General features: G+C 18.9%; 6 protein-coding genes across 6 annotated transcripts in view; all 6 read right to left on the reverse strand. All coding sequences in view use genetic code 6, as the record gives it.

Annotated features, from left to right (window-relative positions):
* Positions 1 to 6,643: 6,643 nt before the first annotated feature.
* TTHERM_000609459 (hypothetical protein) lies at positions 6,644 to 7,108 on the reverse strand (the record flags this gene model as incomplete). Its single annotated transcript, XM_012796188.1, has 1 exon — positions 6,644 to 7,108. One exon carries the CDS (start codon positions 7,106 to 7,108, stop codon positions 6,644 to 6,646), a length of 465 nt encoding a protein of 154 aa, XP_012651642.1.
* A 1,120-nt stretch (positions 7,109 to 8,228) lies between these two features.
* TTHERM_00609460 (hypothetical protein) lies at positions 8,229 to 9,362 on the reverse strand (the record flags this gene model as incomplete). Its single annotated transcript, XM_001010587.2, has 1 exon — positions 8,229 to 9,362. Exon 1 carries the CDS (start codon positions 9,318 to 9,320, stop codon positions 8,229 to 8,231), a length of 1,092 nt encoding a protein of 363 aa, XP_001010587.1. The 5' UTR covers positions 9,321 to 9,362.
* Positions 9,363 to 13,310: 3,948 nt separating this feature from the next.
* On the reverse strand, positions 13,311 to 13,595 carry TTHERM_000609489 (hypothetical protein). Its single transcript, XM_012796189.1, has one exon. It carries the CDS (start codon positions 13,531 to 13,533, stop codon positions 13,348 to 13,350), a length of 186 nt encoding a protein of 61 aa, XP_012651643.1. The 5' UTR covers positions 13,534 to 13,595; the 3' UTR covers positions 13,311 to 13,347.
* Positions 13,596 to 14,626: 1,031 nt separating this feature from the next.
* Positions 14,627 to 15,688, reverse strand: TTHERM_00609490 (hypothetical protein; the record flags this gene model as incomplete). Its single annotated transcript, XM_001010590.2, has 1 exon — positions 14,627 to 15,688. Exon 1 carries the CDS (start codon positions 15,569 to 15,571, stop codon positions 14,627 to 14,629), a length of 945 nt encoding a protein of 314 aa, XP_001010590.1. The 5' UTR covers positions 15,572 to 15,688.
* Positions 15,689 to 19,475: 3,787 nt separating this feature from the next.
* On the reverse strand, positions 19,476 to 20,183 carry TTHERM_00609500 (hypothetical protein; the record flags this gene model as incomplete). Its single annotated transcript, XM_001010591.2, has 1 exon — positions 19,476 to 20,183. One exon carries the CDS (start codon positions 20,181 to 20,183, stop codon positions 19,476 to 19,478), a length of 708 nt encoding a protein of 235 aa, XP_001010591.2.
* A 3,769-nt stretch (positions 20,184 to 23,952) lies between these two features.
* The window catches only part of TTHERM_00609510 (hypothetical protein), a gene marked incomplete at both ends in the record, with an annotated part of 276 nt that continues 117 nt past the window's right edge, over positions 23,953 to 24,111 (reverse strand). The window contains one exon of the mRNA XM_001010592.3: positions 23,953 to 24,111. This exon is cut by the window's right edge and continues 117 nt beyond it. Coding sequence (XP_001010592.3) covers positions 23,953 to 24,111 — 159 coding nt within the window.

Genomic DNA, 24,111 nt, shown 5'->3' on the forward strand with positions numbered 1-24,111 from the left:
GTGAATTATTGATGGAATATAAATAAAGAGCAAAAACAATAGGTAATAAGTAAGCTTTAATTTTTGTTTCATCAATAAAAGAATATTGTTTCAAAGACTTACCTATGATGATACATTAGCAAATAAATGAATAGCTACAAAGTTTAAAATAAGGTGGGTAATTTGTATTATTATAAAAATCATTATTGATTATGGTAATTAAGAAAACAGGAAAAAGAATCAATATTTGAATCTTAATTTGACAATAAAAACACATTATTGATTTTAAAATTTCATTTAAATTTACATAATTCTTCATTGATTCATTTTTTTTAAGTTTTTTAACAGATTACTATTTTTATTATTAAAACTCCACTCAATATATATATTTTATTATCATACGTTTTTATATATTTATATATCAATAATTAAAAGTTATTTTTTACACATTACTTTACCTAAAAACCAGTTATTACATTTAAAAAGTGTTGATTGGTGAAATCTAAAAATTTCGAGATAATTGATAAAAAGTTTCTTGATTTTAACAAAGTGTAACAAATTTCTATTTAAATACTGATAATATATTTAATTCATCTAATATTCCTAATAAAATAGAAAGACATAAACGTTATCCTTCTTAATTGTATATTGAATGAACCATTTTAATAGATAAAATTTTTCTAATTTCTTTTCCAAATTTGTAAGAATCTTTTTGAGCTTTAAATTTATTAACTTTTTATAGGAAGTAATAGCTAATTCAAAATTAAAGAATGTTCACATAATTGTGAATCTTTCAATTAAAGTAGTGTGAGAAATTAAGATTTGATTGTAATCGCCTTTGAAAATACGCTAAAAATCAAAATTAATTAATTTTTACATAATTCAATTAATCAAACCTTTTTTTTATTTTTCTTTAAAATCAAATAATTTTTGGTTACATATTTTTTGATACTCAATAAACACTTTTCTGATAAAAAATTAATTATTTTTTTATTGATTATCAAAACCTTCCTCTTTTAAATTATCTGAAAAAAAAAAATTTCTTTAATCTAATATCTAAAATTATAGAAAAAATAAAGCTTAAAAAAGATAAATTTATTTTTATTTAAATAAACCTTTTATTTATCTATATTCCTTTTCTTTATGTTTTAGAACTCTTAAGATTAAAATAAGGTATTCATAATTATAATTTGGTTATTATCTATCTTATTTTTGATAATAACAAAGAATTTATATTTTTTCTATTTTAATACTTAATTATTTAAAAGATTTAAATTGAAAATTATTAGAATTAATTATTTTTTTTTTTTTAAAAACATATAAAATAAATGCCAAAAATATGTAAAAAAATTAATAAATTGAAGCTATGACTAATCTCGAAACTTTATAGAAAATGAGGTTTGTTATGTACGAATGCGAGGTATGAGGAAAAAACTCAATATCTAAATAAAACATTTTCCATAATTCACCTAAAAGAAGTAATATTAAATTTGATAAATTATATTTAAATTCTATTTTTTTTAAGAGTAGAGATATACAATTAAAAGTTATTTAAATAATTAATTTTGTTATTTATTGCTATAAAGAAGGTATTTCATTTTCTTAAAATAATAAATTAAGCTGGAATTAATATCAAAGAAAATATTTTAATAAAATTTATATTTAGTTGATAGGGATACTAATTTTAGTTATTTTGTTAGATTTGATTTATTTTTTAATAATTTTTATATGAATCTTTGTTTTAAGGAGACAAATAACTTTTGAATCATAATTCCATAAGAATTCATTCATACATATTTTTTTATATTTCTTAATAGTTTTTTTTGTTATTATTTTAGTGAGAGAGTCATTACTCTTCTTATAATGTATTATAAGTATTATTATGAAATTTTAGAAAATCACTCATGGATTCTTATTAGTAGCTGTCCTCATCAAATATTTGGTTATTAATTAGCTACTTCTAAGAGCAGAAAACCTATTAATATCTCATCAAATTGTCTTCAGATAATTATATATTTGATTAATCTAAATCATTTATTTTTTCAGACGAAAAATTAGAATGCGATTCTTATTAATTTTAGATATCTGGATAGATGGCATAATTAAGATAAGTGCTACTATTTATAAAACTAGAAGAATTTTAAAATGAATTATTTAAATCCAATTAATCATCTATTTAGATTTACTACTTATTTTTCGCATACATGTCAAATTTTGATAGTTTCTTTTTAATTTGAACTTCTTAAGGGAAACAGATGTTCCACAATTCATAAAATGAGGGAATTTCTAGTATACCATATACTTCAAAGTATCTTAGGATTAGAAAACACACAAATTGCTTTCTGACTGTTTTTAAAATATTGTAGCTTTATTCTTCGCTTAATATAGTAATATCAATAGGGTTCAACAATATTTATTTAAGTTTTTTTAGAAAAATATCACTTTAGTTGTATTTGTTGATCTGGATAAAATATTATTCAATGATACCCATATATTTAGGTTTTTTACTGTCGGTTTTCTTATGGATATAAGCTTTGAGTCCTGCGGAAGAGTATATTTTAAGATGTTTAGATATTAGAGGATAAGCAATAGATTCCAAAATATAACTTTTTATAGAATCTTAGAACCATTTATTTAATAGATTTCTTTCACTTTGAATGGATTTTTTGTTTCTCTCAGCTAAATAGAGTATATTTTTCATAATTACCAACTAGTCCTCTTTTGGTTAAAACATTTTATTATTAATTTTTTCTACCAGATTTTATTTAATTTAATCATAATTAATTATTTATATTTATTTGAAGGGTTTGACTCAAATTTATAAATAATAGATAAAAATTAATCTTAAAAATAAAGACTATAAATATAAATAATATTTAAAAAGAATAAATTATTTAAAGAAAAACAAAATATTTTAACTAGAAGAATATTAAAATGATTATTTAACAAAATAATTTAGTAATATTTAATAAATATTCTTTTTAGGAATTCAATTAAATAATTTTTATGGTTTATACTAGCTAATAAGCTCATTAAAAAAATATTTTTTATCATTTATGCAATTAAGTATTTGAATAATTAATCTAGGGCGTTATGTTAAAGAGTTCTAATTAAAATCTTAATTTACTTTAATAAAAAAAAATATTTACCTTAAAATAAAATTAGTCTAACTTAATTATAATTTGTTTGTAAAATTAACTATCAATTTCGTATTAAACATTTTGATTTATTAAAATAACTTTAAATATAAAAATTTCTTTCTTTATTTACAAAATTCGAAATTCAAAAAAACTGCTAATGGATAATCAGTTTAATGTAAATGAATTAATGAAATAATTTAATCTTAATTTATTAACTTATAATCTGCATCAGTTTATGCTTATTACTGTTAACATATAAACCCTTATTTACCTAGTAAACTAATTTTTATTTTTTGATTTTTATTACATTTAAAAAATCACTTTTAAAAGTTTGTGTTTAATGAATGTAGAAATTTTTTAACATGAGAAAAAGTATTAGATAATATGGCTTAATAATAAATCTAAGTTAAGCATAGTTAATATATATTCATTTTGATTAATGATTAAATGATCGCAATTTAATTTATTCTTTTTTACCCTCGTTAATATCATAAAATAAATATTTATTTAATTAATATAATCAAGATTGATCAGTAATCATCAATAAATTAAATTATTATCAAAATCAATTCAGATCACAAAATGATGTTTAGCTATTTACAAAATCTTTAATTTAGTATTAATCAGAATTTTAAATCAAAGTAAACTTGCATAAATGAAAAGGAGAAAATATGTTAATGAAATATCAACTAAATTTTATAAAACTAATTTTTAAAATAAATATAACTATTTCACCAAAAATAAAATAAAATATTTTGAATACTTAAAATTCAATTGACATCATTTAAAACTAGCTCAGAATAATTTTTTTAAATTCTAACTAATTTTTATATCAATATTTTTAGTAGATATATTTTTTTTACTTACAATTTTCAAATATAATAATTGATTCTTATTTGCTTCTTCATTTGTTTGGAAATAACGCTGCAAAAACTAATAAAAGTAACCATCAAAAGAATATTTAAAAGAATTGGTTTTTAGCTTCTTTTCATCGAGAAAGATGCTGATGATAAATCTAAAAAAGCTAAAATATTTAAATTTGTTTTTGTTTGATATAACAATCTAAATTAATGAATATATTTTATTTTCATAAAGATTATTGTTAGTTAAAAATAGAAAAATCCTATCTATTGATAAAAAAAACAAAATGAATGCAATTACTTACTTACACCTCAAAAAGCTTAATTTAATTAAGATTATGTATCAAATCATTACCCACTAGATAGAATCAATTAATTAATTTATATCTGATTAAATCTTAATCAAAATTTTCATCAAACTCATAATCTAATATTTAAAAAAAACAATTAACGAATTTCCGTTATTCCTTTCCTTAAAATTAATTTTAAGAAAAATTAGATTAATTTTGACTAAATAAATATTTAATAAAAATCCATACATGCTTATCAAAATAACGAATGATGTGATAACTTTTTATAAAATATTTGCGCTTAAGTTTTAAAAAAACTTGATTGAAAAAAATACAGGTTAAGATGAAAAATCATTTAAGTTTTCAGTCTTATATAATATATATGATAATCAAAAAAGCTAGATAGATAGTTTATTATATTAAGGAAAGATAATATTGTTTAATATTACTTCAAATAAATTTTTATTTAATTGGATTTTAATCAAATTGGCAAATAAATATTTCTGTTATTTCTTCCCTTAAAATTAAATTTTAAGACAAATTTGGTTAAAGTAAATATTATTTAAAATATATTTAGGTAAATCTTAAAAATTTGATAATATATAAAGATATCAATTTTAACTTAGGTTAATATATTTTATCTGCCATATATCATAATATTTATTATTTTTCTTTATAAAAGAGTTAAGTATAAATCACTTAAGGATAATGTATTATTTTATCAATCAAATTAATCATTAGAAACATTCAAATCTAAAATTTGTATGATACATTAAATTAATTAAATATCTTCATTCAATTTATTGATCTTATCAGCTTATTACCTAAATAGGAGGACATTTGATATTTATCTCACCTAAAATAATTCTAAGTTTTTTAATAAATCAAAATTTATAGAAGTATTAATTAAGAATTGATATTTACATACTTTTATTTTACTTAAATTAAAATAAATATTACCACAAATATTGAATTTATTTTCAAAAGAAAAATTATGAATAAAAAACCTTAGCGTGTATGAGATAAATTTAATTGATTTTCCTTAAATAAACAATATATCCATAAAAAAATTTAATTGCATATATTTATTTTTTGTATTTAAAAAAGCTATTTTATTAAAAAAGACTACTAAATTAAATCAGTCTACTGACTGTACTAAAAAAAAACAATTTTAAATAATTAGTTTCATTAAAACTAAAAAACTATAATATTTAATTTGCTAAATTGTAATCTCATTGTAATACTTTGTTTTTTCTCAAAATTAGGTTTTAATATTTTGTATCATTTAATCTATAAAAAATCAGGGAATAGAACTAATATTATATAGTATTTCAAATCATAATTACAAATTTCAAATTAAATTATTAATAGTAAATTTTAAATCTAGTAAATCTTAAAACAATTAAAATAAATAAATAATGTATGCTATTATTAATATGAAAAAAATTTTATTAAACGATTTTCATGTAAACTATCAATACTATATTTTATAAAACAATTTATACAATTAAATGAAATATTGATCTATGAAGATTCATATTATATAAAATTTAATTATTTAAATATTCATTAGCTACTTCTTTGATAAGGATTAAATAATTAAGGAATTTTTATTTAATTATAGTGTAAAAGCTATCTAAATGTCAACTTAAAGTATTTAAATTTAAAGTAAGCAAATTTTCACTACAATTTTACTCAAGTAAAATCTATTTTCTTTTACTCTTTTTTAGAAACATTTATTTTAATAGTCTACTTGAAAATGTTTAAATATTGTAAGGAAATTAATTAAGAAATTGGTTAGCTAATTTTAAATTAAATATATTTTTCATAATTGTTTTCATTTTAAGGTAAAAGTTTTCTTTTTTTTCAACAAAACCAATAATGTTCACTATAATTCTACACCAAAGAAATGTTATTTCTTTTGTTTAATGTATTCATATTATTATTAAGGCTACAATTTTATCTTCAACTTTGCATATTCCATCTATAATTTCTTTTCATATTATAGATATATCCATAAAATAAAAAAACTCAAATCATTCTATAAATCAAGAAACAAATCAAATATTTGGTTCGTTAATTTTAAAAAATGTTAAGGTTATTATCATTGTTTTAGACTAAATTTTAAATACAAACAGAAAATTGTAAATTTGAAAAGATAATTCAATAAAACATATTAATATATAAGAATTTATTTAACAATTATAATTCATATTTAAACATTTTAGTTAACTTTATAAGCTATTTAAAATATTAGATTTCTAACTGTTTGATTACCATAACATTTATTAATAAAGATTACCTTGTTACCTCCTTTATAAAAATTCTCTTAGATAATAAGCATAGCCAAATTTTTATCTAAATGAGTGATGAGTCATTTAGATAAATTTAAGAGCTTTGCTAGATCGCTATGTAGAATAAATAAGGTAAATAGTTTAGAAAGCATATATTTATTTTTTCTATTTTTACTTTTTAGAGTTTTGTTTTTTTTATTGATAATAAATCTTTTAGCTTCATTGCTTGCTTTGAAGTTTTACTGTTAGAAAATTATGAAGTATAATTGATTATTTTGCTCATTTCTTTTGATTATTTGGTAAAACTGATGACTAATTTGTATCATTTTCTTACTAGTTATTGTGGTGTTTATTAAAATGATGAGTTCTGTACATCTATAAAATTAATCATTATTAGATGATAAAAAATAATTTGTTAGCTATAAATTCATTTTTGTCACTGCATCATTCCTTTTTATATGAACCTAGTATTCTATAATTGTTATTAATATATTATTAATGTTAAAAATAATTTAAAATATTATTTCTTTTTTGTATTTAACCATTAGTTTTAAACTTCGAAATATTATTAACAATTATCTTAGTATTTAAATAAAGAGAGTGCATTAGTTTTTGTAATTAAATGTAAAATAGTGTATTTAACTATAAAACTAAAATTAATTTTGAGATAGTATTTATCTTTAGTTTTTTTGCCTTTTAGATGATGTTTGACTCAATTATTTATTTTAGTTTTTGTATTCAAATAAAACTTTTCATCAATATAAATGTACGCTCTCATTTTTAACATTTTTGACTCAATTTGCTAACTAAATACAGGCTAATTATTTAGTAACAAAAGTAAATCTATATATTTATTAATAGGGAGAAATTTATACTCAAATTTGTCGATTTAAGTTACCATTATTAACATAATAACTACTTAGTTAAAAAGTCATTAAGCTATTTTATGCAATCACTAAATTACACAGAAAAAACCATTACCATATATTTTTAGAATTAAAAAATAATTTTATTTCCAGCATATTAGTATCATCTAATTAGATGAGGTCTCTATGAAAGTGTGCTTTTCTATTTTAATATTTTTAATGCTGGTTTCTTCTTTTTACAAACTAATCTATTTAATATTTATTTTGATCATTTATATTTGCTTTTAGCTTTATTAGTATTTTTTTTATTAGCTTAATAGTGTATATAAATTAATCTGACTGTGACTGATTGGGTTTCTTTAATCCCAAAATTAAAAATCTGCTATTTATCCTTATATTATTATTAATAAATTTCAAATATTTAAAAGAAAATACCTTCTATTTATTTATGTTGAAAATTAATTTTAATATTTAACTAATAAAACAAATAATTTTAAAATGTCCATTTTACAATATTTACTATTATTAATGTTATTATAATTTACAACTACAAAACATATTATATATAAATATAAGCTTTATTATAAATGATTTTTTAACGTTAGTAAATAAATCAATTAATTGTTTAAATAATAAAGTTAATTAATTTTTTGAAATTGTTATATAAATAAAAGTAAAATTTTTAACACAAAATTATTTTATGTTTTATATAATATTTAATAAATATTAAGTTTTGTTTTTAGAGTAAGTAAGTAAGAATTAGAAATAGATTAATTTTTTGATTTTTGGTAATAATTTATCAATTATGATTAATTTGGTTAATATGTTAGTGGTTATTATTATGATTAGGATAATAACTTTATTAGTAGTCATTTTAATATAATTGATGTTATTAATAAAATTAATATTCTTATTAGTTTTTGAAAAATTATTACTAGTTTTTTTGGAATACTTTTTAATCTTCATGATTGAAATGGTTTGCCTAATTATTAACTTAGTTGTTAAAATAGCCTTAATAATACTACAAGGTAGATTAATTACAGTTTTGCTCAAAATACTTAGTATATTCTACTTAATAGCTGTCTTCTTCAAAGATATGGTTATTAATTATTTACTTTTAAGAACTAGTCTCATATTTATAGTTACTTTGGAAATGTATTTACTTGCTTTCTTAATAAGAGTCTGATTTACTAATTGTCTGAATATTTGGGATTTCGATTACTTTTAAACTAGTGATTTCTGATCTATTAGTATGAGAAACAGAGCTACTGCAATTTAAAAGGTTTAAAGAAGTTTTTAAAGACTCGTTTTCAGCTAGCTTTTATTTAAGATTGGCTTATGACCTTTTACTTTTGCTCTAATTATCATATTTAGAAAGTTTCTTTTTTTCTTAAACAACTTAAGGGAAACAGATGTTCCAAAGATCGTAAAAAGATGACATTTCTTGTTGGCCATATAAATTAAAATACTTTAAGATTAGAATAGATACAAATTATTTTCTAGCTTTTTTCATACAATTTTAAGAGTGACCTTCACTCAAATTAGTAATATCTATGGGTTCCAAAAGAATTTGTTGAAGCTTTGTCGTAAAAGAGTATTATTAGTTGTATTTTTTGATATAATTAAAATATTAATCAATGATTCCCATATATTTAGGCTTATTTTAGTCTATTTATTTGTGGATAAATGCTTTAACTGATTAAGTAGATTATAAATTAAGGTGATTAGCGATTAGGGAAGATGCAAGTGATTCCATAAAATAGCTCTTAATAGAATCTTAAAACCATTTATTTAGTAAATTTCTTTAGCTTTATAAGCTTTTTTTGCTTGATTAAGCCAAAAAGAGAACGTTCTTCATAATAATCAACTCATCTTAGTTAATTTAGCTCATTTCTTTGGTAATTTTTTGAGATTATTTTTTGTTGCTTTTTATCTAATTAATTGTTTATGTGTTTTAAGAGCTATAATATCAAAATATGTAATACAAAATCTAATGAGGTAAATTTAACTTAAATACAAATTTTTCACTTAATTAGATATGCAAATGATTAGTTTAATGTTAAATAAACTAAATTAATTTATAAAAGAGGCACTACTTGTGCTAATATTATTTAATAACTATCCATCTTATTTTCAAAATTGCTCCATTTCATAAATTATTTAGAAATTAGTAATCTACTATCAAATGTATAGAATAATAATTTATGATCGGCTAAACACTGACGCATTTCTTCAAGGTAAAAATCTCTTTATCAACCATCGTTATGTTCATTTTATTATTACTTATTAATAGTAATAATAATTTATTTGATTAAACGAAAAGATTTTATCTTAAAACACAGAAAAATTCATACCCCTTTGATGTAAATAAATATCTGATGAAATACATTTTGATTAAATAATTACATATTTTCAGATTTTCTTGCTCTTAAAACCACGAAATATATGTAAATAAAAAGAAAGATATTTTATATTTTCTATTTCACCGACAAAACAAATAAAACTGTAAAACTAAATATAAAATAGTTTTGCTATTTAGGCCTGAATATCATATTTAAAAAAGTTACTTTGATTAAAATTTTTAAGAAAGAATAAAAATAAATATATACACAGAAATTAAATCACATTGAAAATTTCACAATCAAATCAAACAAAATAAAAAGAATGATTGATTATTTAAGAACCTTGTTGTTTTCTATTTTTCTTTCTTAAATCTGCATTTTTACTTATTTGATTAATTATTTGATACTAATTTTAGATAATGTGATTGACAAAATATATAACACTTATTTTGATGTTAAGCTATCTCTAAAATCGACCAAATTAAATAATCAACCATTTCATAAATATCCTATTTAATTTGCTTACACTATGAGAAATTATTACAAATTGAAGAAGAAAACAAAATAGATTATAAAATTTCTGAATTAAAATTTATATAAATTTAATGTAAATTTCAAAATTTGTTATTTATTTAGATTACTTATCTAATATTAAAGATGTATTATTAAGAAAAAGATATATATATATTCATTAAAACAAAGTTATCTATTTACCCTTTTAAGATCAATTAAAGTAATTCATATGATCTTAATTTACATCCTTTAAATTGCATAGCATAATTAAAAAACACTAAGCTAATATTTATCTTCTCTTAATTTTTACTTCAACTAAAACTCTTTTTTTTAGAAACTTATTTTTCTATTTGAATCTATATCTGAAAATATAACTCCCTTTAATATTTAAAAATAGCATCGAAGTCATATAATAGTTAAACCATTAATATGAAATTCGATAGCTTCCATCTTAGCAAAGTTAAATTTATTTAAAACACATATCAAAAAACTTTAATTACCTCAAGCCTCTATGCAAAATTAATCAAAATAAATAATAATGCAAGTTTAACTATAAGTCTCTAATTAAAATGTTAAAATTAATGTAATTTGAAGTAAATAATCATGTATGCGCTAGTCTTATTTATTTTTATATTGAGCCAATCCAAAAATTTATTCATATAACACATCAAAATTTTACCAATAATCAAGCTTACATGAAAGGGAAAAAATCTAAAGGTCATTTAATTAATATGAAAGTTAAATATGGCAATAATTATAAATAAATTGTTAAAAACTGAATAATTTTATGATTTTTGTTAAACAAAAAACTTTATTTTCTTTACGAAATATTTTGGCGCTTTTCATTAGTTCATTTTTTATTAATTTAAACATTACTAATAAGCCAAATTTATTAATTAATGGAAATACACCAAGTTATATTATAAAAAAGATTGCTTATAAAATCATCTTTTTATACATTTAAATAAATTTGATAGAATAAAAATCTTTAATTTATTAAAGATGATTGGGTTAAAAGAAATATTTGCTTCCAAAATTTTTAAAAAGGAAAAAAATAATGAGTTGTTAATGTCTTTATTAAATTTTAGAAGTAATTTATTTTAAAAATTTTGCATGAGATCGAGAATGCTTTTTCGTTTACTTCTATTTACTTTTCCATAAATTAAAAGAAATCACTCACTCGTTGGTTATTTCTTACCTGTTAATGAATTTCATAATGTAAAATGAATAAATTTGTAAAATTTTATAAACCAAGCAAATTGATTATGAGGAAAATTTATAAATAAAGATACAGAGCAAAACACATAATTTTAAATTGTAATACCGAAATAAATTGCTACTAAAACCAATATTTGTTTTTGAAAAAGTCAATCTTGATTAATTAGATTACATACTTTCATATTTAATAAATACAACAAATAATTTTTGAAGTTTATTAAGCTACAGTAAAACTTGTTAAATTGTTACCCTTACAAACAAACTGAACAATCATTAGAAATGGGAAAAAAAATGTTTATTTTCTAAAATGTGTAAAAAGAATTTTTTTAAGCTCAATATTTGAGAAAAGACATTAAGTGCTTTTCAAAATTTTTCAATATTTAAAAATAGAATGATAAAAACAATTAAAAAATAGATAGAGTATAATTAGCTTAAAATCATAAAAACTAAATGAAATATAGTCATCTGTACTAAAACAGTTAGTTGGGGTGATATTTTAATTTCAGGATTAGCAATATATTATATTTTTGAAACTTAAAAATATAAAATAATTTAGATTTATCAAACGAAAATCATATTGCCATAAATATGAAAAAAGAATGAAATTGTATCTTTGGAAAAGCAAATTTGTTAAGTTAATAAAAAAAAATACATTCAAATATGATTGGAAGTAAAGACTTATGCTTTTTAATATAATTGATAAAGATATTAATTATCTCATTAACAAATATATCTAAAGTTCAATAATAATTTGATAAATTTTTCAAAATTTCGTAAACAAACAAACAAAGAAAAGAAAACTTTATTTTTTATATTAATTATTTAATTCTTTAAATTTATAATTAAAAAGTTATTTAATTAAAAAGTTAATACAGACAGCATATATCATAATAGAATGTTGTTCCCTAAAAAAAGTTTTTAGAATAGTTTCAGATGTATAAATGTTCAAGCGCTACTGAATTTATATTTCTAATCACTATTTTTAAAGTTACTTCTCACATTCGACCCTACTTTTTAGCTGAATTTTTGAATTATAATCTAGCTTCGCAAATTAAAAAAAAAATAATCCATAATATTTTAGAGCCAAAAAATGTATAATACAAAATTAAAATTGCTAAATAAGCTCATTTTAGAACCATATCATCAATTTTAAACATCTAATTATTTATAAATGATAAAGAGAAGCAATATATCTAAGAAAGTTCTATATACTATCTAATTAGCTTTTAAAAATACCCTTTTATTGATAATTTTTATTTTATTTTACACAATATCTATCATTTCATTCATGAATGTCTTATTTGATGAGTCTATTTTTGCTTTAAATATCTTGAACCTAGAGTTTTGTAATTTTAAGCTATTTTTTTTGCTTTTTTTACCTTTTTATTTGTTCACCGCAAGAAGGCTATAACTTTATAAAATATTTAATTGATAAAAATAAAATACCAAACATTATTTTTATATAAGCTGACTTAAATATAAGATAGAGAAGTAGAGTTTAGTTTAGTTTAAAGATAGAACAAATTAGCAATCATATAATATTTAATATCAAATATATTATTTAAAACTTTTTTCAGTCATTTAATGCAATATTAATGGCTATGACTATCATTAATGTGAATTTATGTAGATAAGTATTTATTTTTTGTGATGATGTTGTAAATAATAAATTTGGATTTTTGAAAAGAAGGAATCATATTTAAGCGTTGATGGTAAAAAATATCATCTTAGACATTTAGTCATTCCTTTTTTACAATAATTTTTTATCGCTTTTCTATTTATATACATCTAGATATTTAAATATTTTAGTACAAAAATTAAAAATGGAATATTCTGTATTATAATTCAAAACGCTTTCCTCTTATCTCCATTACTCTTAAAGTCTATAAGATTTTTATTAGTTGTCATCTTAATAATGATTAGTTGAGATACTTTCATAAATTTTTAAAACTTAAACTTAAAAACTCTATCTATGCTAACTAACTAACTAAATTCAAATCCAAACTAAAATTTAAAATATTTCTATTTCATAAAATGGCAAGCGTTGTGTGCAATTACTAAAAAATTAAAAGAAGTTATTCAAAATCAGCCTAAAAAAGGAAGAATTACTTAGAGCAATTTTAGAAGAAATAACTTGAAAATCATACAATTATTAATAAATTTGATTTAATTATTAATAATAAAAAACTAATTTTGTTTAATCTTTTTTTAATAATCTATAAAAATTATAAATAATAGTAATATTAATAAATGGGTATATATCTTTTTTGATATATAAAATAATTTAGTATCAAAAATAAAATAACTATTTAACATTATTAAAATTAATTTTATGATATCTCAATAGTATTTGAGAGAATTTTCAATAAGAGTTATTTGAGGTATTTAAAACGCTTACAACTAACTATTGCATTCTGCATATTTAGCTTTTTTTGAGTCTTCTTTACTTTCTTCCCAATTAATATTATTGGTATTTTTTAATTAATTAAAATTAACTAACCAATATATAAATGCGTTATTAGGTAAGTAAGCCAAGTAAATTAGTAAATAGAATTACAATTACTAGAGAATTTAGAAAGAATGGGGGTATTTATTTTTTTAGATGGCATGGAAAAAAAAGGTTTCTTCTTGCTAAATGAACCTTGAAATTATTAAAACTAACATATTTTAATTTGATTATCCTCAAAAAATATAATATCTCATTTTTTAGTTGTGATTTTTATTGCCAAGCTATTTTACATATTTTTAAAATTATATTTTAAAGTTAAATAATGAGAAACAAAAATATTTTATAGTTAAATAAATATATTAAAAGTTTTACGATCAGATAATTTAAAATTTGTTTATTTTACTTTGTAATATAATAGATAAATAAATATAAAAAACTTTTAATAAATTTCTTAATTATATTATTTGTTACAATGAATAAGGTTTTTATTATTTTTGTAAATTAATGGAATGAGTGTTGATAAAGAATAAGTTAATAAAATTTATAATTTTATGATGATTTTAGAAAAGGATCTTATTTGAATTAATTTTTTGATGATTATTTTTTATTAATTTTTGTTTTTTTATAGTTAATAATTAGGTTTTTATTAATATATTCATAATAATTCATTCATATTCAGATTTATTCATTATTTTCTAAATAGTTTTATTAGCATATATTTTAGTTACTCAAGTCCTCCATATATTAAAATTTATGATAATTATTATGAAGTTCGAGAAAATGACTCATGGATTCTTATTAGTAGCTATCCTCTTCAAATATTTTATTGTTAATAGGCTACTTCTAAGAATAGAGGACCTTTTAATATGTTAATTCTTCTTCAGATTATTGTAGATTTTATTAATCAAAGTTATTTATTTGTGAAGAAGAAAAATCTGAAGGTAATTCTTTTTAATTTGAGAGATTTTAGTTGGTAGAAAAATCAAAAGAAGTTTAATTAATAAAAGAGTCAGAAGAATTTTAAAGCGAGTTATTTAATTCTGCTTGATTTTTAATATCACTTGCTGGCATTTTTCTTTCATGTAATTTGTCAAATTTTGAACGTTTTTTTTTAATTTGAATTGCTTATGGAAAGAAGGTATTCCACAATTCATAAAATGAAGGAATTTCTAGCTATCCAAAAATTTCAAAGTACTTTAGGATTAGAAGACACACAAATTGCTTTCTTACAGTTTTTAAAATGATGTAATTTTACTCGTTTGTATTTAAATGAGTAATATCAACAGGATCCATAAGAATTTTGTTAAGATTTTTTAAAAAGTGGTCTTTTTAGTTGCATTAATTGATATAGATAAAATACTATTCAATTATTGACATATATTTAGGTTTATATTTGTCTGTATGCTTATGGATGAAAGCTCTGACATCTGCAGAAGATTTTAACCTAAGATATTTATATATCAAAGTAGATGCAGTAGATTCCAAAATATAACTTTTAATAGAATCTTAGAACCATTTATTTAGTAGATTTCTTTCACTTTCAATCAATTTTTTATTTTTCTTTGCTAAGTAGAGTATATTATTCACTATTATTTCCTCTTAAATATTTGAATAATGCATTTCTCGTTGATAGTTATTATTATTGTTTTTATAGTTAAATTTTTTTAATTTATTTATTTATATTTGATTGAGGGTTTCATTAGACTATTTGAAAAAATATTACAAACTAATCAAGTTCAATTTAACTTACTTTCAATCTGTTTCCATTCTTAAGTAATTTAATGTAACAAAGTGTTTTTTAATAAGTATAAAGCCTATTAATTAAAATAATTTAGTTATTCTTTTGATTTATCTATTAAGCATATTTTATGTTAGTTTGCTAGCAAGATAACTAACTAACTAAATAGATAATTAACTTAATAAATTAATAGTCAACTAACTATGTACTTTGTAAAAATTTTTCAGAAAAGGAAGAAATAAGGGAGTACTGATGATTAAAGACTATTTAGTTATTTTTAATTAAGGTATTGCAGCTAAAAAAATCTTATCAAATACATTCTTGTTTATGAATTCCACACAAATTTTAAATCAATTGTTTTGATTAAATATTTTTTTATATTAAAATTACTTTGTTTATCCATTCATCATTCATGAATTTGATGTTAAAAGAATCACTTAATAGACCTAATGAATTCTTTAGAAATTTAATCAGCATTAATTGAAATGAAAACAATTTAAAGGGTGAGATAGTTAACAAAGAAATTGAAATAATTTTCACATATGAGCACTTATATTTATTGTAGATTATGATTATTACAGTTAAATACACCTATTAAATATAATTAATTAATTCAGATTCATAACTCAAATTTGTCCTAACTCAAGATAATTATTAAAATTAAAAGGCTAAAGTTAATGAAAAAGAATATATATAGGTCTCAAGAGTAAAAATTCCTATATAAACTTAAATTGATAATTGTTACATGTGTAAATGATTATTTAGAAAAGGAAATAAATAATCAAAAGGCAATTTATTTAATTTACTTAATATTCCTTATCTTTTAAAAATTTTTTATAATTTAAAAACAGATGTAAAAATACTCTTGATAAAATCCAAGTAAATCATTAAATAATGTTATCTGTAATGATTATTAATATATTAATTATTTCTGAGTGTGTTTATAGCCTCATAAAAATAATTAAATAAATGTAAAAAAAAAGGTTATCAGAAATTATAATAAACTAAATAGTTATAAAAAAATAAAAAAATTACAATTAATCTCTTTATTTATTTATTAAATTCTTTTATTAAGCATTAATTAAATTTTCAAATCTTAACTATACAGTTCGATTGATATTATTTAAAATAAATGCTCATATATGCGTTTATTATTAAATAAATTAATATCAAACTAAAAAATAAATCGATTGATAAACTGATAATCTATCTCGCTTGATATAAAAAAGATAAAAAGTTTTTTTTAACTCTCAATAAACATTTAAAAAATAGAATACATATAAAAATTTATCTTAAATTATAACTTACTTTTCATATTCTTATAAAAAGTTCAGAATTAATAAAATTAATGTAAAAAAGTATTAATTTATTACATATTCTTTTGTAATTATTTGCATTATTTTATACTTTCTAACATATAAATTTACTTACTTATTTATAATTTTATCAATTGTTCTTCTCTTTTTTAGATTAATTAAATTTGCGAATTTTGCAAAAGAAACCTTGAATAAAAATAATATCTAAAATAAATTGTTTCTTTTTATTGAATTGAATTAGATAAACATATGCTTATGATAGATATTTCTTAAAGAAAAATTATGGAATACTTTTCTTGTTAATTAAATTGAAAAGTTTATTAATATATTTTAGACTCTTATCAATTAATGTATTTCTCTCTCATAAATTTATACTCGCTTTAAATAATTATGAGAGTCTTGATTAATGAGAGCAGATCTATCTTACAGTATTATACAATTTAAAAAACTTATTGTTTACTAAATAAATAATACAAAAAATCATATTGATAAATTATGGTGTAAATGTATGTAATTAGATTTTCTTAAGATATCTAAAACTTAATTTTATTTAAATAATATTGGAGGCAAGATAATTAATTACCCACCCGTTTGCAAAAATAGAATAATTCAATTTAAAATAAAATTCCCAATCATTAATACATTTTTTTTTATTTTTTATGATGAAACAGACAAAAAAAGAAACATTACTTCTCTCCTTAAAATTAATTTTAAGGCAAATTAGGCTAGTTTAAATACAGGTAAATATTTAATGAAAAATCTATTTATTATTTTAAGATAATTAACTATGTTTCTGTGATAAAATTGCTTACTATTTACCACAAACAACATAATATTTATATATCTATATTATGATATTTAAAATTAATTGCAGATTAAAATGATTTATGGCAAAAATAAGAACTGAATAATTTAACATTTATGTTTGTTTCAAGCGTCTGTATTAATAAAATTTTTTTCCTCTAAATAATATTAATAGTCTCGTACACTTAAGAGAGGAAACTAAAAGTAGATAAAACAGATATTTTCAGAAGTATTAGTTAAAAGCTCAATTTAAATAAAAAAATAATTATTTTGATCATTTTAGTGAATTTAAAAAATATATAAAAGTAAAGGTTGTTAATGAACTGAGTAAATTTAATGAATTAATTTTTAATAAATAACTATAAAATATTTGTTGCAATTCATCATTAAGTTCTTTTTTTACTATAAAATGTATGACTAATAACTATTTTATAAGATTTTTCACATATGAGAAATGCTTTCTTTCCAAAAAGTATGGGGATATTATGTTAAAAAATATTTAACATTTAAATTAATTTTGGTAATTCCAATATTAGCTATAATATCAAAAAGAATGCTTATAAGTGAATAATTTGCATTTAATTTACTGTTAAAAATATTAATTTTTATCATGGCTTTTATATACCCAAAAAAATAATTTATTTCTATGTTTCTTTGCAATTTATTTATTTTAAAATATAAATTTGTCATATTTTATATGCAATAAATTAATCAAAAGTACATCATTTAAATATTGTCTTACTTCTTATAGCATTCTAATGATTCTAAAATATTAGATTCGACGATTTCTGGTTTCAAGATAGTTACTTGTTAAGATCTATCTGCTAACAAATAATGTATTTATAATTTAATTGAATTAAAATTAAGAAAGTAAGATAATAAATACCCTTTTAATACTAATATTTTATGATATAGAATTAAACAAAAAAATTTAATTATCTACAAATTTATTGTGGAAATAAATCAAGTATAAATAAATAAATATATTAATACATGCTAAATATTAATGTGGACTCATGTTTAAAAAGAATTATTTATCATAGTTAATAGATTTTAATAATGTTTAAAAGAAAAAGGATTACAGTTAAACTCATATTAAAAATAAGATTTGTATACATATTTCAATTCATTTTTTACTAGTTTACTCTCTCGTTTAATTTAAATAATTTCTTGCATAATTAATATTTAGAAAAGTAACAATTATTTATTGAGGTCTATTTGTATTTATCATAATATTGGGAATACCATTTTATAACTAGTATCGAAACTTTCGAGAAAGCGAGATTTCAAGTGAACAAGAAGGCTAAGTATTAGGAAAAAAACTCAATGTCTAACTAAATAAAACCTTTTTCATAATTAATCTAAAAGAAATAATATTAAATTTGATAAGTTAAATTACAATTTGATTTAGTTTACATATTTATGGAGTAGAGATATACAATTAAAAGTTATTTAAATAATTAATTTTGTTATTTATTGCTATAAAAGGTATTTCATTTTCTTAAAATAATAAATTAAGTTGGAATTAATGTCAGAGAAAATATTTTAATAATAGGTATTCTAACTTTAGTTATTTTTTTTGATTTGATTTTTTTTTGTAATAATTTTTATATTAATTTTTTTTTTTAGGAGATAAATAATTTTTGAATAATAATTTCAAAAAAATTCATTCGTAAATATTTTCATATACTTCTTAATAGTTTTCTTCGTAATTATTTTAGTGAGAGAGGCATTACTCTTCTTAGTATGTAATATAATTGTTATTATGAAATTTTAGAAAATGACTCATGGATTCCTATTAATAGCTGTCCTCTTCAAATATCTGGTTATTAATTGGTTACTTCTAAGAACAGAAAATATATTCATAGCTCGTCTAATTATCCTCAGATAATTAAATATTTGATTAATCTAAGCCTTTTATTTTTTAAGACAAAAAAGTAGAATGAATTTCTTATTCATTTTAGATATTTGTTTAGATGGTAAAATTTAGAGAAACGCTGCTATTTATAAAACTAGACGAATTTTAAAAGGAATTATTTAAATCCAATTAATCATCGATCTAGATTTACTACTTATTTTTAACATATTTGTCAAATTTTGATAGCTTTTTTTTAATTTGAATTTCTTAAGGGAAGCAGATGTTCCACAATTCATAAAATGAGGGAATTTCTAGTATTCCATATACTTCAAAGTACCTTAGGATTAAAAAACATACAAATTGCTTTCTGACAGTTTTTAAAATTTTATAGTTTTATTCTTCTTTTAATTTTGTAATATCAATAGGATTCAACAGAATTTAATGAAGTTTTTTTAGAAAAATATCACTTTAGTTGTACTTTTTGATCTGGATAAAATATTATTCAATGATTCCCATATACTTTGGTTTATTTTTGTCTGTTTTTTCATGGATAAATGCTTTGATTCCTGCGGATGAGTATATTTTAAGATGTTCAGAGATCAGAGGATATGTAATTGATTCCAAAATATAACTTTTTATAGAATCTTAGAACCATTTATTTAGTAGGTTTCTTTCACTTTGAATGGATTTTTTGTCTTTCTCAGCTAAATAGAGTATATTTTTCATAATTATTATCTCGTCTTCTTTTGGTTAAAGCATTTTATTAGTAATTATTCTACTTAATTTTGTTTTATTTCATAATTAATTATTTATATTTATTTGAAGGGTTTATTACTCAAATTTATAAATAATTGATACAAAGCAAAATTAATTTTAAAAATAAAGTTATAAATATAAAATTGCCTCAACTTTTATTTGCTTCATACTACTTATTATTTAAAAAGCTGAAGTTATTTATAGAAAAACAAAATATTTTACCTAGAATAATATAAAATTATTATTTAATAAAATAATTTACTAGTATTTATTTTCTTTTGAGGAATACAACTAAATAATTTTAACGTTTTATACTAGCTAGCTAGTTTGTTAAAAAAATATTTTTTCTGATATATGCAATCAGTTAATTATTCGAATAATAAATCTAGGGTGTTTTTTTAAAGATTTTTAATTAAAATTTTAATTTACTTTAATTAAAAAAAATATTTACCTTAAAATGAAATTAGTCTAACTTAATTATAATTTGTTTGTAAAATTAGCTACCAATTTCGTATTAAACATTTTGATTGATTAAAATAACTTTAAATATAAAAATTTCTTTCTTTATTTACAAAATTCGAAATTTAAAAAAACTGCTAATGGATAAATGAGTTTGCTTTTAATTAAGTCATTTAGAATTAAATTTAATCTTTATTTATTGACTTATAAACTGCATCAATTTATTTTTATTACTGTTTACATATAAACCCTTATTTATCTTGCAAATTAATTTTTGTATTTTGATTTTTATTACAGTTAAAAAATTCTTATTAAAAATTTGCATTTTATTGTATATAGAATTTCTTTTAACATGAGAAAAAGTATTAGATAATGTGGCTTAATAAAAAATCTAAGTTAAGCAACATTAATCTTTATTCAATTTGATTAATGATTAAATAATCGTAATTTAATTTATCCTGTTTATATCCTCATTAATATCAAAATAAATATTTATTTAATTAATATAAATCAAAATTCATCAGTAATCATCAATAAATTGAATTATTATCAAAATCAATATATCACAAAATGATACTTAACTATTTTCATATATATTTCTCTTTAATTTAGAATTAATCAGAATTTTAAATCAAAGTAAGCTTGCATAAATGAAAAGGAGAAAATATCTAAATGAAAATCAATAGAAATTTATAATAACAAATTTTGAAAATAAATGTAATAATTTTTTCAACAAAAAAAATATTTTAGCAATTTAAAATTAAAATTCAATTTACTTATATCATTTAAAGCTAGCTTTGAATAATTTTAAAAAATTTTAACTAATTATTTATCAATATTTATTAGTAGATATATTTTTTTACTTACAATTTTCAATATTATAATCGATTCTTATTTATCTCTTTATTTTTTTGGAATAAAAGCTGAAAAATGAGCAAAAGCTTCAAAGAATATCTAATAAAATTCGTTTTTCGCCTCATTTCATTAAGAAATATGCTTACGATGAAACTAAAAAAGCTAAAACATTTAAATTTGTTTTTGTTCTATAAAACAATCTAAATTGATGAATATATTTTATTTTCAAAAGATTATTGCTAGTTAAAAATAGAAAAAATCCTATCTATTAATGAATAATAAAATAAATGCAATAAATTACACCTCAAAAATCTTAATTTTATTAAGATTATGTATCAAATCATTACCCGCTTGATATAATAAATTAATTAATTGAAAGTGTGATAGAATCCATTAATTATTAATTTATATCTGATTAAATCTTAATCAAAAATTTTCATCAAACTCGTAATCGACTTATTAAAAAAATGGATTAACGAATTTCCGTTATTCCTTTCCTTAAAATTAATTTTAAAAAAATTCGATTAATACATATTTAATAAGAATCCATACTTGCTTAACAAAATAATAAATGATGTGCATGATATAATTTATGGTTTTTATAAAATATTTGCTCTACACTATTGCAATATTTATTAATTTTTTTATAATATGTTAAAAATTGTTGAATAGTTAAATATATATTTTAAAGTTATTAAGTTTTAAAAAATATTTCATTTAAAAAAAATATATTTTAAGGTAAGTTTAAAAATATATTACATTTAAAATAAATAATGTTAAGATGAGAAATCATTTGAGTTTTCAATCTTACATAATATTTACAATCATCAAAAAAAGGTAGCTTGATAGATTGTTTATAATACTAAGGAAAGATTGTATTTTTTAATATTACTTCAAATAAATTTTTATTTATTTGGATTTTATACAAATTGGTAAATTAATATTTCTGTTATTTCTTCCCTTAAAATTTAATTTTAAGACAAATTTGGTTAATGTAAATATTATTTCAATATATTTAAATAAATCTTAAAAATTTGATAATAAATAAAGATATCAATTTAAAAATAGGTTAATATATTTTATCTGCCATTTATCATAATATTTATTAGTTTTCTTTATAAAAGAATTAAGTATCAATTAAGGATATTTTTTATTTTATCAATCAAAAATATCATTAGAATACATTGAAATATAAAATTTGTATGAAACATTAAATTAATTAAATATCTTCATTCAATTTTTTGATCTTATCAACTTATTACCTAAATAGGAGGAAATTTGATATTTATCTTATAATTCTAAATTTTTTAATAAATCAAAATTTCTTGAAGCATTTATTAAGAATTGATATTTACATACTTTTATTACTTAACTTTTCATAAACATTACCATTATTTTTATTAAATATTGAATTTATATCCAAAAGTAAAATTATGAATAAAAAACCTCATAATGAATGGGATAAATTTAATTTATTTTAAAAAATTTATCCATAAAAAATATTTTATTACATTTTTTAAAAATGCTTTATTATTAAAAAAAATACAAAATTAAATCATGATAAATGTGATAAAAAGCCAATTTTAAATAGTTAGTTTCATTAAAACTAAAAATCAATAATATTTAATACTTGTAAATAAATTATAATCTCTTTTGCAAAACTTTGATTTTTCTCAAAATTAGGTTGTAATATTTTATATTATTTGATCTATACAAAGTTAGGTAAATGGCTAATTTTATATAGTATTTCAAAGCATAATTACAAATTTCACATTAAATAATTAATAGTAAATATTAAATCTAATATATCTTTAAACAATAAAAGTAAATAAATAATGCATATTCTTATTAATATTATTAAATCTATAAAAAATATTTTCCATATAAACTATAAATACTCATTTATCAAGGGTCAAATATATTATGAGATAAAATTTTTTATTAAAAAAATGGATTATTTTATAAAACACTTATACAATTAAATGGATTATTAGTATATGAAGATTCATATTATATAAAATTTAAAGTATTTAAATATACATAAGCTATTTCTTTAGTTGATTAAATGATTTAATAATTGTTTAATAATTTTTTATTTAATTATTTTGTAAAAGCTATTCAAATTTTCATATTTAAAGTATTTAAATTTAAAGTCAAATACATTTCTTCTTAGAAGAGTATTTTAGAAATAAACAACTTTTCATTACAATTTTATTCAAGTAAAATGTATTTTCTTTTACTCTATATTAAAAATATTTACCTAATAGTCTACTTGAAAAAATATTGCAAGGAAAATAATATAATTTGGTTAGTTAATTTTAAATTAAAAAGAGTTTCCGTAATTTTTTTTATTTTGATGTAAAAGTTTTATTTT

The sequence above is a fragment of the Tetrahymena thermophila genome, assembly GCF_000189635.1.
Source record: "Tetrahymena thermophila SB210 genomic scaffold scf_8254754, whole genome shotgun sequence".
Taxonomy (NCBI): Eukaryota; Ciliophora; class Oligohymenophorea; order Hymenostomatida; family Tetrahymenidae; genus Tetrahymena; species Tetrahymena thermophila.